The sequence below is a fragment of the Ruditapes philippinarum genome, unplaced genomic scaffold (genome assembly GCF_026571515.1).
Source record: "Ruditapes philippinarum isolate M1 unplaced genomic scaffold, ASM2657151v2 ctg537_1_1_1_1, whole genome shotgun sequence".
NCBI classification, from domain to species: Eukaryota; Metazoa; Mollusca; class Bivalvia; order Venerida; family Veneridae; genus Ruditapes; species Ruditapes philippinarum.
Window position 1 is genome coordinate 33,279 of NW_026857371.1, and position 20,370 is coordinate 53,648.

Sequence of the window (20,370 nt, forward strand, 5' to 3'; positions counted from 1 at the left end):
AAATTCAAAAGAGGGACGTGGGCGTATTTCATTCTCATGCGGCATTCGATTCTTCACCTCATCGTATTTACGGTCGGCTTCCTCAGCAACATATTTAGCATCTTTCACTTGTTTTTCTAATGCATCAATTCTATCATCATCAGCAATGCTTCTGCTCTCGAGTACCTTGCGTCCTCTGTTAGAGAAATTTTTAAAGTAAATTTAATAAAAATATAAAAGTACAAACAAACATCCTGCCGCTTTCTTGCCAGTTGTTATAACCTGTACACTGCCTTTGAGTCTACTGCTGTTTCTGAAGGGGGAAAAACTGTAACATTAATTGTTTCTCAATAAACATCATCCAACAGTTGCAATCCATTGGAAATCACTGATCTGAATGTCTAACTGTATCATCCATATTAAGGTGTGGGCATTTAATTCATAGATTTTGTATCTGTTTCCTAATCAATATCAATAGTGATAGAAACATTGGTGGATTTTTGTGTGTGTGTGTTTTTTTTGTTGTTTTTCTTTTAAGAAAAGAAATCTTATCCAGAACTCTTGATTTTCCAATGGATCACAACAGTATGAATCTTGTGACAATGACAAAGATTATCTAGTCCTACCTCTTCGTATTTACTTTCTGCTTCATTTGCTATTAATTCCATTTGTTTAAGACCTGTTTCTAATTTTTCCATACGCCCTTCATCTAAGTAACTTCTGTTTTCTAATCCTCTCCTAGCTCTGTTCAAAAACGAAAATTTGTTAGAGAAGTAACTACTGGTTTTAATAAAATTTGCATGTGTTTTCTCTTTCCGATTTCATCAAACCCCGAAGAAAAACCAAAGAGAGGTTTTTTCGGAATCTTATGAAATCTTTATGAATTCACAGTGAATCTTGACAAAGCTTTTATTTTCAATGTTAACTCAAAACGGAATAGTCCATGCCCACAGCTTTCCCAAACCACCCTGCTTTCCCAAACCACCCTAAATATTGACTGCCGTACCATGCAAGCGTCAGATTCACTATCACATGACCATTTTTTGCCAGCAAGCTAATCAAGAGCGTTCATTGCCATGGAAACCTACCTCCTCATAGCGAGTCTCTGCCTCATTGGCAATGATTTCAAGTTTTTTAACACGACCCTCCAATTCCTCATTGCGATCTTCATCAATCTTACTGCGAGAATCCAAAGTTCTTCTTTGTCTACAAACAGGAGGCAGCATGCAATGTCGGTTTGACAAATTAACTACCCAAAAGTATATATAGGGCGCATAAAACTTTATATCAATTTTATATTGGGACAAGAATATCTAGCAATTTCTTAGCAGTAACTAGCATTCATTTAGTCAAGATTTTAGAAACTTGTATGGAATGACAGATACCAAAAGACCGAACATACTTTAACTTAAAATTTGACTAAATGAATACCAACGTGCTGGGTGTTCAAACGTCATTTGACCCAAAGGCTTGTTTTATCTTTTTTCAGAGCTACTTCAGACACTGGAATATTATCAATATTGCATGGTAAGAACTGTTTCAAGCAAATAAAGTTTAAAAACGGTCCAAAAAAATCTTGTAATGCCATTCATGAAATTTCATTTATCAATCCAAATAATTGAAATTTTAAGTTATTTTGTAATATCCTTATTTTGCAGTGGATAGGATTTTCAAATTTAAAGTGATTTCATTGGTTGTCAAATGACGTTAAACATTGATAAGCAGTCTCATGAGCATGAAATCATTTCCAGGGACAGAATAAGAAATAAAATCCTTTCTATCAGGTTAAGCGCAGACAATGCTTTTTTTTTAAAAAGGAAAACAATTTAACCCACAGCCAAGCGCATTTTGCTTCCCTTAAGAAATTATTTAGAAACTTTGGTCAATTTGAGGATTCATAAAAGACAAGTGCTTTAACCTACTTTGTAGACTACAGAAGTATACAGAAGGTACATAATAACTGTAGTGAAACATAAATTATCAGTACATAAAGGTCCATAATAAAGTATATTTGTGAACATTCTAAAGCTTAAAATGGCATGCTGCTTCATAAAATGTATATTAAACTAATTAAATAAGTAAAAACAAACATGGACCACAATGACAGTTGCTTCCTTTCACTGGCCAGCATCTCATTGAGTTACAGACCCAAAACCCCAAGAATAAAGCCAGACCATACTTGCAGTATTGATAAGTCAAGGCCATTAAACATTAAAACAACAAATGGACTGGTCCTAAGCCAAACAGTCCAAGATGATTATTAAAATTACCTGGATAAACTTGATCAGCTGCATAATGTTAAACAGGTAGAATGACCCTTAAAAATACACGTCCCCCTCCGCACTGAAAAAGGGGAAATTCTTACAGACGCAAGGGTCATTAAAGCTAAAGGTCACAATATCTGGACTTTTAAATCTTGAAAGTCAAGGTTATTCACCAAGGAAATCAGGCAATGAAGAGAAAAAAGCTTTTTAAGTGATTACAAGTCTTTCTCAATGAACCTAATAATATTTACTGGAAAGAACGCCAGAATTAATTAACCCAACTGAATAGGATCAATGCAAAAGAAAGCAACTGTCATATAATTATAGAAGATAAACATGTGTGCGACATTGAAAACATAATAAGTCAAATAATATATATTGAGATAAGCATTGTGTTAAGTAGTTGTAATATATTGTTGGTTGTTTGGATTAGCTTGCTAGCAAAACAGTACTGGCATGATGCAGTGTGTAAAACATATAATGTATATCAGTACATAGGTAAATACAAGAATTACATGAGTGAGTCATTTGAACAATTTCTAAAAATAACTTCCACCCATTAATTTCCTTGCAGACGCTCTGTATATCCATCACCTGGCAGCTATATACATAATGTTAGCAAACTTCTATTATCAAAACCATTGAGATAAAAAAAAATGTTCCCTGAAACTCCCAGTGATTAATCTGTTACCTGCTGCCATAAAAACAGCTTCTGACACCTTCACTTACATACATATACCACTACCATGGTAACAAAAGCATACTTCTTCCCCCCCCCAGGAAAGAATTTTAAAGTGCAGGAAATTTACAACCAAAAATCCACTCATTTTATCAAACAAGATTCTATTTTAAGCAGTATCAAACATAGATTTCCTGACAGATATTTGCCACTACAGTAGCATCTGATAAATATTTTCCACAGTTTTTAATTCATTCATATATAAACTGAACTATTTCTGTGAGGTATCAACAGATCTCTTTTCACCCCGCCTTTTCCATTCTCTAATTTGTATGCCTATGTAATTTTACCTATCCAAAAACTCTTCAAAAGAGTACTGTATGCTTGCTAGAAATAAAACTTATTTAAAACAAAAGCGCAATTTGCAAAACCAAAATAATGCAATGAAGGCTGTCAGAAACTGAAATGTTCATGCAATACAATGTTATATAATCTAAAATATTTATTGATATTATATAAACCAAATATAATGTTATAGAAATATTCCATATTACCAAATAACATACAAATAATATAATATCAAGCAGTTGTGGTAAGCTAAGCCAAGTTTTACCAGTGGTTAAGTAATTAATTAATTTAGAATATAGTTCTTCCAGTTTGGAAATTTAAATGATTAACAAACTTTCAAAGTACAATTTTTTTTCAATCATTCAATTGACAAGTAATTGATGTGAAAGGGAAAAGTTAAGCATATTATTCTATTAGCAGCTTACAAGGGGAGCTTACTCCAAAGGCTTTAAATTTAGTATTATGTCCCCTCACCAGTATTCTTCATAATAAGATTGGGCAAAGAGTTTAAAAGGTGTGCTGATTGTCCACTTAACCCTCAATATCAGGAAAATCAAGAACGTACATGAATAAAAAAATTAAGAACTTATGTATTTTTATTTCTTCTACAGTTTATAGCTTATTAATTTCTTCTGCAATTTTCATCAATTTAGGTGTCTGGAACTTATCCCGACTGGAAAAAGCAAGCTATCTGTGAAATGGTTAAAGCCCCCCTGCATTCCTTTCCGGGAAGTGATCAATATTATTGACAAATACATTACAGATCAATATGTAATGCCCAGTGGTAAAAGAATATTATAACTTTATAAGCATCAGTGGCTGATGAAACATGGAAATACACCACAGATAGCAGAATATCTGCTAGGCTTATTCTCACGATATCAAATTTTAAGGAAGAGATGAATCCTGCATCTTCATGAAGTTTGTACTTTGTCCAATGAAAAATTATTGTGAATCATGCAAATGTCCATTGAATGAAAATTTTGTACCACTGTAAGACATGAATTCTCAAATTTGACTTTGCTTGGGATTAAAAATAATATCGGCATATATAAAATATATCATATGATCATATGTAAAACAAATATATAGGTATAGATATAAATTACATTTATATAGATATATACAATGTACAGTAAATACTGCACAGAATGTAAAGTCCTTGTCTTTTCAAATAAGTATAATTTTCATTATTAAGCTGTTTTAAAACTACCTACACAGCTTAGACATAGTTGAAACAGAAAGATCCTAGACCCATAGTATCAATTACTTTAATTTTTTTTCTTCAAATAAATGAAAAGGTGCACTTGAATCTCTTAAAAGCGCAAATCAAACCAGCTCAGTGATGTATAAAATTAAATTTATGCAGCTTTAATGATAACACATGATGATGATACTAAATGCAGATCTATATATTTCAGCTTTGAATTTCTTAAATATTTTTAAAAATAAATTTAATAAAATCTTGATTCAGGAAAGAACTGCCTTATTCTAAACCCTTAACCTGCTGGAAACAAAAAGTGGTACCACAAATATAGAAGACATTTCAGCCAGCAAAACCGTGCAGTCTGAAAAGGCTTCATACTGTTGGTAGCCGTACTTTTGTCTTTTGATATTACTATCCTTAATACAGTGAATGGACTGTTTCAGATCGAAACAGTCAAATCAAAGACGCAAATTTACAGTGACGGACTGTTCCAGATCGAAACAGTCAAATCAAATACGCAAATTTTGCAGGTCAAAGGTTAAGATGGAGATCACAAGCTCGTTGGAAATACCAGAACCACTGCTGCATGTGTAATATTTTACCTTTCACTCTCATCTGCTGTTTTGGTTGCGTCTTCCAACTTAGAGGTGGCTTCGTCCAACTTGACTTGTGTACGTTCAAGGTCATCTTCTAAAAGTTGGATACGCCTAGTGTAGCCCTTGATTTCATCTTCTGCCTGTAAGGTCACAGAAAAAAATAACACACACATTAATTGAATATTCTTTTCAAAACCACAAAAGAATCAAAATAAACATGGCAGAAAGTTTAATAAAGTGAAAGGATTTCAATGCTCAGGAGATGTATTTCATAAAAGTATGGCAGTTTTAACTTTAAAATATTAACATAAAAATTTAACCTCAGATAATACAAAGTGAAACTACAAACTCATACATTAGTAAACATACATAATTTATATTTTCCGGGTTCAGAGTCTTAATCTTTTAGCCATCTTGATAAAAAAAAAAATTACATATGCAGAAAAATTGGTAATTGTTTCAGCATAGGTCGCTTTCAGGAGTTCATTTACTCAATCATGGTGCATGTTAACTTAAACCGACTGTATAATTCAATGAGTCACTATCATAAAAAACCTGCAGCAAATTTTAATTTACTTCGTGACATCTCACCAAATCGTGATATCTCATAAGAGTATTTGGGGGAATAAAAACATTTTCTTATCCCTCTACACCTGTACTTAACAATAAATCATTTTACTGTTTCCCACATAACACTGAACACAGTGTGTGTGTAAAATGTTACATTTCAAAATTACCCAAATTCCTAAAGCGCCTAAGCCCAGACTGACAACTTTAAGCACACATTAATCAGCTGTAGCAAACGGGTCAAATGATATGTTTGTTTCCGGATACCGATATATTTCCGCTTAAGGGCCTACTAAGCTATGAAAACTTTGTAGTTCACACAGGCATGCTCATGCACATTGTATAGGGTGTAAAAATAGTTAACCTCCCTGAGAAAAAAATAACACCCCATGAAAAGTTATCTATCACATTTTAAACAAACAATCACCACCCCTTTGTACAAACAAGATGAACAAACAAAATAAAATAACTATGAAAATGTACAAGTGGCCTACAACTGACTGTAATAACTTATATTTGAGAACTTATATTGCAACAATATTTGAGAGAAATGTCCTTGAGAAATACTTTTAGAAAAACCTGTTACAAGTTTTAACACAAAATAACCATTCGCAAAACATTAAACCAAGATTTTGCAATGAAATTAAAATTATTCAACTTCTAAGCTGCAAACAAGAAGCTATCAAATTCTTTACCCCTGGCCTATATAGATAAATTACAGTATAATACACATACTTGCTTTAAAAGGTTTACAATAAGTTTCATTCATGGTGAAAATATTTTGTATTGTCAGCATCAAAATACTTGCTGTAAACTTTTCTCCACATACATTATTCAACCAAGCATAATACAGTGTTAGGATTAATATCTACTTTTAATGAGGGTCGACACTACCTCCTCCCTATCAAAACATATTTAAAGTATGATCTATAATATATACCCCACAAGATTTATATATTCATGGTTTAAATGTACAATATTTCACAGGAGTATACAAGTCAAGTATCAGATCACAGTTTCACTATAACATTTCCTGAATAGAAATACCAGTCTTGAGTGGTTTGTTGCATCTGGTTTTCTCTGAAGCATGTATACACAAACAACCTAGTGTTTTAGGAAAAAATGTTACAATTCATCATTATGCTTTGTGTTTAATTCATCCCTTTAAAGTATATCTTTTACAGGGCAGATGTGACCATTGGTTAACTTTTACAGGGCAGATGTGACCATTGGTTAACTTTTACAGGGCAGATGTGACCATTGGTTAACTTTTACAGGGCAGATGTGACCATTGGTTAACTTTTACAGGGCAGATGTGACCATTGGTTAACTTTTACAGGGCAGATGTGACCATTGGTTAACTTTTACAAGGCAGATGTGACCATTGGTTAACTTTTACAGGGCAGATGTGACCATTGGTTAACTTTTACAAGGCAGATGTGACCATTGGTTAACTTTTAAAGGGCAGACGTGACCATTGGTTAACTTTTACAGGGCAGATGTGACCATTGGTTACGGTGTCTGCCTCACAACCATGGGATTGTGGGTTCGATCTGTACTGAAGTCATGACAATGTTTCGTTAACATATGACACAAGAACTGGCAGGTTCTATTAAGTGGACTCAACTTCAAGTGTGCTTTAAATAATCTTTCAGTTTTCTCTCCTTTATTAATAATATACTCTAAATTGTTAGTGAACTAAATTGTTTCATTTACAGTTCACTAACAACTTTAAAACTTTTTTAACAGTAACAGATGATACCAAACTTCGGAAATTCCAATGGTTTTCAGGAAGTCTATGTTTGCCTTACCTAGCGGTACATAACTAAATTCCTGGAATATCTGCATACAAATGTTCATGCCATCTGACAACTCAGAGGATAATCATGTATATATACAATTTTATATGTATTCTCTTGGGCCTGGATACAAGATTAATCAGCATAAAATTCCATCAAAACAACCCGAGAATGAGTGATTACGATTAATGAATTATGAAATTCAACATTTGAATGATGGCACAGTTAAAAGACCCTGAAGCTGTCCTTTACATCATCTACTCTTTAGTTTCAAACAGAATATTCCTTAGTCAAGTAAGTTTATGGCTCATTTTGACTTCATTTAGACTTCAATTAAGAAAAAGCAATCTTACTGGAGTTTGCATGACAGAGTAATTAAAAATGCTGATTACGCAAATTTTAACTTTTCATTTTCTAAACAAATCTACCATACACTGCAAATATATCAGATACCATTCTCTGATACTAAACTTTACACCCGGGAAATACTAGCTAATTTTCAAATATTTAAAGTAAATATTCAAATATTTGTATAAAAGATTCCTTTGCGATACACCTTTCAATGAATCACTAAAGTATATCAGACTACTGCACAATTATCTACAACTTTCTAAGTGGATAAATCTAGTTATATACATAAATAGATTTCAAGAGTAATTGCCTTTATATCACATTTTTTATTGATTAAAAAAGTTTCTTGTAGACTTATTTAACAGGAAGTAGAAAAATCTTTCTCAACAACACTCAATCAAAATATGCATGAAACAATATCACTAAATTATGAAACAGCATAAATTAAAATATGACATGATCTTTTTGAAATACCTGACTGCATACATATTGGTTGCTAGGTTTCAAGCAGGTGTAACAAAATTTCGCGCCTTGTTTAAAAATTTTTACATCACATGCTGGGTAAAACACATGTACATTTTAGGTTAGCTTATAAACTGAGGTTCGCGCAAATGTTTATGTGTGCTTAAAAAAGTATTAGGTATAACCAATAAAGATTATTGTTTAGAAAAGTCACAGATTTTGAGCAAAATACATATACATACATGTATGTATATCTTCAACAACTTCATCATATTGCATAACAAAGAAGTCCGGAAATGCAAACTTTAAACAAACAAGCCTGGGAAATGCAAACTTAAAACAAAGAAGTCAGGAAATGCAAAGTTTTGACAAAGAAGTTTGGAAATGCAAATTTTAAAGCCCCAGGCAATTAGAAAAATTTATGATGGAATAAAAAGTTGACTAATTACAGGTTATGACCAGATACCGAACTCTATTTCTGATATATTTGTCTATGCATGTATTCTATAATCAATTATCTTAATAAACCCATCTCAAATGGTGCGTACAATAAAATGAATATATATTTATATAATTAACCTACGTGCAGATATATGACATATGGAGTAAATTGACACCAGCAATCAATCTATATTAATCATGTTTCAATAATTTTCATACTCGATCCATTCAACACTGTAACAGGCATACACACTGATTATACTTCACTGCCTTTTAGTGTTTTGAAACAGTACTTATGCAGATCTGCACAAGGTTCTAATAATGACCGAGGTTCTAATAATGACCCAACAGGCTTTATATATATGCGACAACTTCCGCTACTTACTAAAACGTCTAGTTGTTTGCATTTCATATATCATGTTTAAATCATTTCTGACAGCTTACAAAAAGTGAATGGATTACCCTAAATGTCATACTGGTACATACTTCTAGTATTTGATAATAACAAACAAACAATGACATCAACAAGCTGAACTACGTATTGATGCTGCACCTTTCAGTTTGTCAGTGTAACCGACCTGTTCCCATTATGACAGTAAGTACTGGCTAGTGACAAATTAACGAGACATAATCGTATGTATAAGCAAATTGCCTTCCTAATAATAAACTGTTTCAGCTCAGCCTCGGGCAATCCCGGTCCTTTTATCATTACACTTTTTATTTTCAAATGCATCGGTTATAACATATTAAATGTTATGTGTGAAAACTGTTGTCTTTAAACTCTTCAATTATGCTTAAGGGGAAAAACTGAAGATACACCCTGATAAGAACACGAAAAACCTATTGCGATAAGCAAGAATCAGACAATATTCAAAATGACATACAATTTGAATGTACTGCATGTACCTGTATTAGCTATGGATAACAAAACAAGGAAATTATATTCAAACAACAACACAGTAACGAAATTAAAACTGGTTCAGATCAGAATGGTCTATATTTAGTTTTCAACGTCTCATATTTCAAGCCTATTGCTCCTTTATCGGAGGCATTTTTGTTTGTTTGTTTCTTGTGAGAAAACTTACAACATTATTGTCAATTTGATATTGATCTGACGGACCCATTTATATGATATAATATATATTGACAAAAATATATAATGACATCAATCAATCATCGATTAGCCAACAATTTAATACAACCACAATCTTTATCTTATCCTAAGGTCTTTTACACTACACACCACTTCTTTAAACCTTCAAATCTTGCTTTCTTCCCATATGTATCACTCAATGTATGTACTTGTATGCACTCCCAAGTATTTTAATGATCTTACTAGAGCTGTTCAACAACCTTTATGCAAAATACCGACATAAATTATAAAAAAAAATTATTGAACTGAAAATAACACTGTCTGGTGTGAAACTTTGGACTTATGTGAAACTTGATCGTATGTAAGAAAAGTGAAGATTACTCGTGCGTAGAAAAAATTCAAATATGCAGAACATTTAAATCTGATATATCTTACAATAAAAACTACCTGCTTTGTGAAGAAGAAAAACTGAGGTAACATGTCATACATGTGTAATTATTATTTAATGGCATCCAAGCTCTATGCTTTAAATAGAAAAATGGGTCATTGTGTTACGGTATGTAACATCACATTACAACAAAATTGAAATGGTAATTTACTATTCACTAGAGATAATGACATAAAATCCAGCGTTATATATTATACTAGATTTATCCAACCAAGACTTAAAAAAAGATTTCTTTTCCATTTCTGAAAATTGTAAAAAATTGAACCTTAAATCGGTTTGGTATATATATCTTTAAAATATTTCCTTCTGGTCTTTAACTTAAGTTATCAAATTAAAGGCTCATTAAAATAGTTTTGGTAACATTTAAGGCGTAAAATTTCAATCTGCATTATACCAGGGCGCAGTATCAAGTTTAATATCAAGAATTCTTCAGGACTATTTTACACCCATTAAAAGTGAATTTTACAAAGTGTAGATAACCTGGCAGTTTTATCAGTATGGGCCTTAACTTGTAAAAGTAAATGGAATAAATACTTCAGCCACTTTACACACCCTTTATCCAGTTACTGATTAATGGTACTTAAAGTAATTGTAAGATACTGTGTAATAAAATGCCTTCTAGACTTGAAAACGATTAAACGTTATACCTTATGACATCATTCTGGATTACTCATATTATGCGTAACCTTGTTACATTTCACAAAGCCATTCCTCATTCGCTCAACAGTAAAGATATGCAGATATGCACCATATACCATGTGCTGTGTGTAGATAATATTTGATGTAACTATTTGACTTAACAAAAATGTCCATGTTTAACAGCCCATAAAATGCCTACACACCAATTTAAACGTGTATACAGATATGAAAGACATAAACCATGTAATAGTACAGTTTTTTTCTTCCTAACTTCGATTTGGTGTGAAGGATATGTTAACATTTTAAAGCAGTGACTGACTACATAATGTTTAATTGCACCTATCCAATCCCTTTCCACACCGTAAACTGCACCCAAGTAAACATTTAGGAAATACCCTATTACATGTCTATAATGCAAAATGAGAGAGTTTATACTTTCAAAAGATCCTATTGATTAACTGCATCCTAAGAATGAACAAAACACTTGACATGCCAAAATACATACTACTGAAGGCATTTCCTTTTATGGGCCTGACTGACTCACTATAGTCAAACAAAAACTGCTTAGCAAGTACATTCTTTACCATACATAAACTGTGATTAATTGTGATATTTGAAATTCCATTTCTAAAGATAGACAGTAACGCAAGATGACAGCTTTAAAGGTTTTATCCTAAAATGGAGATAAACATGAATGGATAATAATATCATTCTTTCACATAATAAAATTATGCTGAACAACTTAAAATTTTCCAAAACTGAATTTTTAAGGGAAATCAATGGTCCTCAAATGCTTAAGCAAATTTATACCCCAACATCATTTAAACTTGTGACAAGTCATAAATTTAGCATACAAAATATTATTATTAACCAAACTATTTAACTAAAACAAAACATCTCTATATGACTGCTTATAAAACATTTATCTATTAACAGCGACCACCGACTATGTCATCTGACACACATGTTGCTATTGTATACAGCTGCTTCCTGATCACTCTTTATAATAATAAAATTATCTACATATCTATCTACAGATCCTGGATGCAAAATGTACATGTGTGTAATCATGCAAATACAAAATATTTACAGAAGAATGAACCTGTGGGTAAGGTTGATAAAGAATAAATTTCTCTGACAGTTTGAAAGTCTTGAAAAGAATGATTGTTATATTTTTATTCTGAACTTTAAAATCAGATGCCATTGAAGTATACAAAAATAACAACAACATAATTAGGTATGAAACAGAAATGTTTAACCAACATGATAACACTCACAGATAGGACTGTTTGCACCTGTTTCATTTTGATATGTCCATTGACAGGGGATTATTGAAACAAAGATAATATTGTCCTAACAACATGATTACTATTTGATTACATTGTCACCAACAATTATCAAAGTTGGACAAGATTAAGAAAGTTGTCTCAAAAAACAATCTTGCCATTATGACAAAAACAGTCAGAAAATGATACTTTGCTTTAATAAAAAATAAAATGACCATTAACCTTGGGGAAAAAAACAAACATTTTCACAAATATTGACAAGCACAGAATTTGTATCTTTTGAGTGTTTCCAAATAAACCCTTTTGCAAGTTAAGTAGAGATTGACCTTAATTCTCCTGAAGTGAAACTAAACCATCTCTTTGCTAGTGAGTCATACAAATGCAAATTGCATTATATATAAATGAGAATACATAGATTTAACATGTTTGCATGAGATTCATTGAATAATCATGAAATGATGTTAGCTAACATATATAACTTGTTTACTTCTAAATTTAAAAGTAACCTTAATGCTTCATTTAAAAGGGGCCTCATTTCAAGGTATTTTGTCTACTTTTGCATTTTTGACAGGTAAAGACATTGTGACCAATTTATAAATAATATCAAATTGTCTGCAATTTTCAAGCTACTATATCGAAATATAATCTGCATTTCATGACATATTCATGCACTCATGTGTTGACATTAATTTGAAAATTAGAAATGATCTATAAACATGACCATACAAGATACCGGCGTCAATACACAACTGGGGTCACCTAAGGGAAACTTTCAAAAACGTACCGGCAGGTAAATTTTGTGATTTTGTGTGAAATACGCTAGCAATTACATTATTAAACATGCCCTTGAATCAATATTTATAAAATAAACGTAAAACAATGCGTATGTTAACCAATCACATATAAGAACGAGTAAAATATTGAACGAAACAACGCGGAAATGAAAATACGAGGCTACACCTTTTCCCTCTCGATCATCTCATCCTTTGCTTTTTTTTCTGCTAATTCACACCGGTCTTTATAATCTTCCAGTTCTTGTCGTAAACCGGTCATTTTGTCTTTAAGAGCTTTAAGCGGGCCAGCGCCCGCCACTGCATTTTGTCTGGCATTCATGTTTATTTTAATATTCCTAATAAATCCAACAGAAAATGGCTGCCACTGTCAAAACCGGATGGGCCGAAGAACACACAAATGACTAAACACGCGAAAAAAGTAAACCCGAATTCTAACACACAGAAAATGTAAAATACTTTTATTTTATTCCTAAATAACCAGCTAACATCGATGTAAAATGTAAATGAAAAATAAATCGTTGTAGTTTCCTTTTATTAAGATAAAGCCGCAAAACGCTTAAAATTCAAACATTATCGTCTAAATGATGTCACATGACTTGCTTATGTAGTGTAATGCCCTTATATGGTATGTCATTTGCATAAAGTAGTAGGATTGACCCAGAGAGCATTTTTGAAATACCAAAAATTTGAAAAACACAATTATTTATATCATGAATTACTTGCGCATTTAACCGATATGAATTTTTACCGCATGAATTATTATTTGTATCTTTAAATGACGTGAGCAGAACTACAGAAAAACATTCAGTACTAGATCAAGCGCATGTTTACATAGCTAGATAGTTTTAAAAGAGCATCTCAAGTTCTCAACTACTGTATATCTATTATATTATTACGTGTAAGTTTGTAACATTATTTTAACCTTCCATGAAAACAATCCGCCTCGGATAGAACGTATCATTTTTTTTTATGCAGTCAGGAAAGGTAATAGATCTAGGCCTAATTAGCTTCGGAACCAATTCAAATCAGTTTAAAAAATGGGACTGATTAGACCTTATATAGTGATTCTTCAAAACCATGTCATTATTATTATTATTATTATTTTAAAAAATGCTAAATTTAATCATAATTAAATCAAATCAAATTAAAGAGTGATCAGAAATAAAAAGAAAGAAAGACACAGATTCTGATGGACCCGTATGTTCGATAGAAATATAACCCTTAATACCAATTCAATAGCAAAATCTTCGATCATTATTATTCGATTTTAATTCATTTCTGTTGAGTCACTCACAAGACTCACAAACAGGTGAGGAAAGAATGTTAAGATAAATATCTGAGAGCGTGCCAATATTTCGCAGAAAAGAATGTACGAATGTAGGCCTATCCGCGCAAGAAATACCTGGATATTGGCTACTTTGGTTGTTGTTGTTGTTTCTTCATATTTTTTTTCATTGTAACTTTTTGCTTTTTACAGTATCGGTACTTTCTGTTCAGGCCACATATAGATCTAACAACGCCCCAGAGTAATGCCCCTTGTGACTATTTTATTAACGCAACAATTAATACTTTTACATCTCAAATTAATAGTTAATTGTTAAATGCAATTATTGTTAGATCGAATAACTTCAATAATTAATTCAGATGCTTGAAAGCTATCGCCTCTACACCAAGCTAATAGTAAGAATTAACGAGAGAAAAAAATCTAAAATAGGGCCTACTCATTTATCACACTCGAATATAACAACTATTCGGGTAGATTAAAGAGCCAAATGTTTATATTCTAAAAGTTCAAGTATATTCTCATAGTTACGTTAATTTCAAAAAGAACCATATCGGCAGATTTTCAGAACTTTCCATTCCATACCTATAATTATTATTTCTGGGATGGATTTACCGGTACAGGTATTAATCACCATTATTTTCTGATAACAATCACCTACACGATAAAGCGAGGCCTAAAGATAACTACCGTTGCTAAGCAACAATATTAAGAAACTCTCATTGCCGCTAGTATTCATGTAAACAGCATAAGAACTACACACAGTAAAGCACTTGTCTGGCGAAGTGTCAAATACTGAGGTATATCCCAAATTCCGCTGATAGTCAGAAAATTCTTTGAACAACCTATTCAACAATCTTTGTACAATGCAATTTTCTGGTAAATGGGGCAGCTCCAGATACTTCTAGTGTTTAATCTATTTCGTTATCATTCTTTACGTTTTAAAACGCTTCAAGAAAAGTTTCCTTTCAAATATTGTATGTCCTACAGAAATCTAAAGTATTCACCTGTCTTTTTACTACGAACGGGACACAGTAGGAGAAACATTTTTTTTCTTTAACATTGTGAAATTGAAAAGATTTGAGTTCCGAAAATTGATTTATAACACTGGTAGGCCATTATGTGCAAAATAATTTCCTGTAAAAGCATTCCAATTAAATATATCATTTCGTTTTAATTGCTGTGTACTTTAAAAACGGAAATAACGCACAATACCAAAAAAGGCGAAATACGTGCACATGAACTTTGAAATCTTCATTGCGGCGTTACTTAGTTAGTCCTTTAAAAATGTGTTATTTCGGTACTTTATTTACCAAAAAATCATTCATTACATACAGTAACATATCGGCTCAATGTCGTGATCAACAAAAAATCTAGTAATGTATGTAATTTTTTTTGTAAAAGTGCCAATAATTGGAAAAAAACCTTGATCATACGATGACGGAAAGTGTTTCATTTTTCCTCACAGATCAGACATCTTGCAAACGTCTATAGATACGTAATCAGAGATAACCCCCAGTAAAGCTTCTTTGGTTGAGGGACTGAAGCATGTGAAGACGCAGTGAAAGCTTGATCTTATCGGTTATGTTTGATATATGTATATCATAGCTAATTAGTAACATGCCATGATCATAATTCATTCCAAGACATAATTAAATAGAATATGGAAATGTTGATACATGTTATAATTAGTTCATGATTATTGTCTAAGGCCTTCATTATGCCTATAGTCAATGTAGGAGGGATGTGAAGAACTAGATATTGATTAATTACATCGACATGTCATTACATCGATAAACAATGACGTCACATCTTTTTTAATACTCATCATCACTCTCAAATTTCACCTCCTATAACACATCATTTTACTTATACTTTATTAAGCCAATATCATTAAGAATAAAAAATATACTGTAAACATTGCACGAATGTTAAACCAATATCCATTGAAATACAATTGAAATCGTATTTGAGATTACGCCTTTAGATGATTAGATCGGATTTCGAGTCCGGTCAAATAAGTCCGTTTCAACAAAACAACATTCATTTGGGGTCATATATTTAGTCCAACTAATTAACATTAATTCTGGCAAGTAAATTCCGTCAAGAACGCTAAATTCCGTCCACAGCCGAATGCACCATCGAAGTATCCTTACGCACAAAAAGGTAAGCACAGTTTTCAAAACTTTTCACAAATTTGCACATGTTTCATCACATCTAATAAGCAGAGCACATTTTCACACAATAAAGCGTAAAATAAACTGTAACAATTATAGAAAGCATATAAAACAATCAGTTAAGGTTATAGTCATACGCGTCAGTGTGACTTCATAGGCTGTTAGACCAGATAGTTCATTTTGTCGAATCATGCAAGACTAATATTAAAGAAAAAAACATTGCATTTATCTTATATTGTTCCGACAGAATCATTTAAAAAGTTACAATAAATGGGGACAACGTTAGCAAGTAAGTAAAGTTAGTAAGGAGTGCAATCTACGTTACAAAGTTTAAGATGCAATCTGCAATTATACGCATTTTTCTACGAACTAAATTACTTATGACATTTAACTATTCAAGCATGATGTCAATTATTACATCATTAATTCATATGCCTAATATAAGAATTTGCTTTTGAATTTATCTCATTATAAACGAAACGGTAACGTATTTAGCCAGGCGTTATGGTTCTTTAGGTTTCAGTTACTGAAACATTGTGTAATAATTGTAAGTAAAATTCGATTCTATGAATATTCAAATGATAATTCAACGTATTCTGTTTATTTATACTTGAAAATCATATGCATGTATGCTTATAAGTAGTAAATAAAATGATGTCACAGCAGTTTATGTGTTATTGTGTTAACACATTAGTACAAGGGGAAAACAAATAAACACCGATATACATGTATGTGCATATGAATATGTGTGTCAACTTTGAACAATCATGTGAAAAATGGCAAAATAATTCTAAGCTCTGAAATGATAAAAACGATGATTCGTTCTTTGTAAAATTAAAGTCACACATTCTCATACACTTATGTGATTTTTTAACGTGCTGTTAACATATGCAACAAACATTACATGTATATACATAGCGTTTATTACAAACTTTTTAAATATCTAAAAAAAATTAACAACAACTGAGGACTCACCTCTGTTACACGTTTCTCGGAGACCTCAAGCTTGTTGACACCTTCATTGTATTTTTCGTTGACTTGGTCGAACTCATTCTCGAGGTTTGTGTATTTCTTTTGGAGAAGAGTAAGATCTTCCTCTGCCTGTAACGAAAAAAAATGTCATTTACGTTATGCCATCTCCGTTACTTACGTTACTTACATTGTGTAATTTTTCACAGAATTGTTTGAAAATAATATTTTATTGATAAGAAAGCTATTCGTTGAAAGGCGAATCGATCTATATCTCTTGAACAATAATTCTTGAATGTTAAATTTAAGTTTATCAGTTAATCAAAAGCAATTCATTTGTTTATCATTAATAATTATAGAAAGATATGAGCGATCTGTTTAAATCTTAAGACATTTTCTTTGTGAATAAAATCACGATATAAGAAATATGAAAAGCATGCTTGTATATATATGTATAAACATAAATACTAAGACGGTCTGGACAGAAAAAAAACAAACAGAATTAAAGCTAATTACGAACAGAATAAGGGCATTTTCTGACTCAAATACTTAAAAACATATTTCTTCATTTCCATCAAATAAAGATCACTTGTCTATTTTCAGCATGCTGAATGTCACGTGTTTCTTATAAAACGACATATTTGGAAACGGTGCAGTGGTACGATAATACCAGGTAAGTGCAGTTAATTAAAATATATTATTTATCAAGCATCAGAAACTATTTTCATTGTCTTGGACAAATAATCGTTAAAAACCTTTACTTATAACAATAGACATAACGTAGCATACAATGTAACTTTCGTCTACCATATCATGCCATATAAGCTATGAGTTAGTCATTGCACAACACAGCTCATGTTTCAAGATGGCCGACATGCAGAGATTGATCTGAGATGTAGAACAATTCCTAGAAATATACTTTCCGTATTTTTGCAAGCCTTTTCTCTCTCTCTATTTTAGTTTGTTTCATATAAAATCAAGACAGTTATTCTCATAATTATTTGTAATTCTTTATGTTTTGCATCAGTGCTTAGAACAAAAATACATTAACAGCATTTACAGTTCTTTTGCAAATTCCTTTCTGAACTTATACATGTATTCTAAATGCAGAATTTGAAAAAGAATCAACAAAAATCTTTTGCTACCTACTGAATCTGCATTTTTACCTTGAAAGATGTGTTTGCTGACCGGAAGTTTCAAATTATCGAACATAAGTAAAGATAAGATATATTGGACTCCTGTCTTTAAACTTTTCTGCTCTAGTAATGGAAAACTAAGCCAAACAATACTTTACTTAAACTGTATACTTGTGTCTGAGATAGAACAAACAAAAAACACAGAAAAAATGGCACTTACCTTTGCTTTGGTTTCCTCAACATCCCTAAGTTTTTGTTCTAACTGTTCTGCTTTATCCAAGGCATTTTCCTTTTCCAATTTCATTGCCTGCATCTTCTTCTTGATGGCATCCATGGCTGATTTTTAGTTTATTCTCACCTAACACACAAATAAAATAAAATAAATAGGAATGTCGAAGCTACAAGTGACTTTAGCAGACGAGAGCTGTCAGAACCACAATCCTGCTGCCGCAAACTCGAAAGGGCTATGCTGAAGTACTAGTACTCTCGTCTGAAACGTTATTTTCGGGGGAGACCACAGGAATGCTTGTATCAACCAATGATCGTCGACCTTTAACTAGGTCGCCGCCATCTTGAGATACGTCACGAATTGGCATGATTGTGTTACACCCTTCTTTGGAAACTGCAAAAGAAGCAGACGTAAAGCAGACCGTACCACTCAGAATCCACAGGGAGGCATTATCTCTTTGATTATCTTTTATTAACGCGATTAGTGATTATTGCATATTATTTTTATCTGACCTACACGCAGAGGTAAATCTTTGCCTATTTTCTTGCATATGGTTGTAATGAATTTGCCTTGAAATTAAACGGAAGAAGTTTCACTTACTGTTTATTTACCTACGATTTTTGTAGGATGGAATGAGCTCAGGTAGCAGGAACAAGGTGTATGGAACTCTCAAAGTAGTACCACTGTGCTCTCTGTGTAGATATTATACATAGTTTGTAGGTTGCTATGGAAACGTATAATTATCATTATTGTACAAGAACTTGTCTTTGATCATTAACAAAAAGAATAATAAGTTAACATATGCATCTTACTCATTGGGGCGAGGAAGTAAAGTTTGTTATAACCTGTAAAATCTGTGGTAAAGGTTTTGGGTATATTGTGTTAAAGTTACGTGTAGCGCGTAAAGGTTGCTTAAAAGATAAATATTAACACATCTGTATGCACATACATATCTATGCAGCCATCAGAATCAACGTAATCTTTAGAAGGCTATCAATGAAATATGCATCCCATGCCGGGAACACACGACTGTAATGATAATTGGAACAGATGTTTGTTATAAGTCTATCTGTAAAGTATATACCTTAATAATCTGTTTGAGCATTCATAGAGAATGTGAAATGATTTGTTTCCCGTTTTTTCATTGTTCTTCATTTGATATCAAGAATAAACATCAACAAATAAATTTTACTGATGGAAGAAGATTTAATGTCTAGCTTCAGGGAAAAATGTCTTGATAAAGACAAGCAAAATCGCTACAATTGCTGCACATGATTGTAAATGGGTCGAAATAACTACTTTTTTTATATATGTGAACATGGAAACTATACACTGTATTCACAGGATGTTTTACATTCACCGTTTTCTAGTCTACCTTTACATTTATTTTCAGATATCATGTATAAAATAGCAGATTTGTAGAACTCTTCAAGAACTGAAAGTAAGAGAGAGCAAGGTGTTACTCACACAACAGGTGTAATGTTTTTAACACTTGGAATCAAAAGAAAACCACATTCTAACACGAATAATAACAAAAAATAACATTTGTCATTTTACCACCATATCACGCATCACTTTTAGAATACATTTTCGCATATTTAGCAAAGCAAGCTATAGTTATAAT

At 32.1% G+C, this 20,370-nt stretch overlaps 1 protein-coding gene across 10 annotated transcripts in view; it reads right to left on the reverse strand.

Annotated features, from left to right (window-relative positions):
• LOC132749529 (tropomyosin) overlaps positions 1–19,034 on the reverse strand; it is a 35,531-nt gene extending 16,497 nt beyond the window's left edge. For 3 of the 10 annotated variants that reach the window (XM_060739326.1, XM_060739327.1, XM_060739328.1), the window contains exons 1-4: positions 18,738–19,026; positions 17,388–17,513; positions 5,080–5,213; positions 58–175 (exon numbers count right to left, since the gene is read on the reverse strand). In XM_060739326.1, the coding sequence (XP_060595309.1) occupies positions 58–175; positions 5,080–5,213; positions 17,388–17,513; positions 18,738–18,851 (492 nt within the window). In that variant the 5' untranslated portion in view covers positions 18,852–19,026. Of the gene's footprint in view, positions 1–57; positions 176–605; positions 724–1,067; positions 1,186–5,079; positions 5,214–13,119; positions 13,449–17,387; positions 17,514–18,737 lie in introns of those variants that run through there. The other 7 variants (XM_060739332.1, XM_060739330.1, XM_060739329.1 and 4 more) reach the window with 7 other exon arrangements.
• Between the last annotated feature and the right edge of the window lie 1,336 nt (positions 19,035–20,370).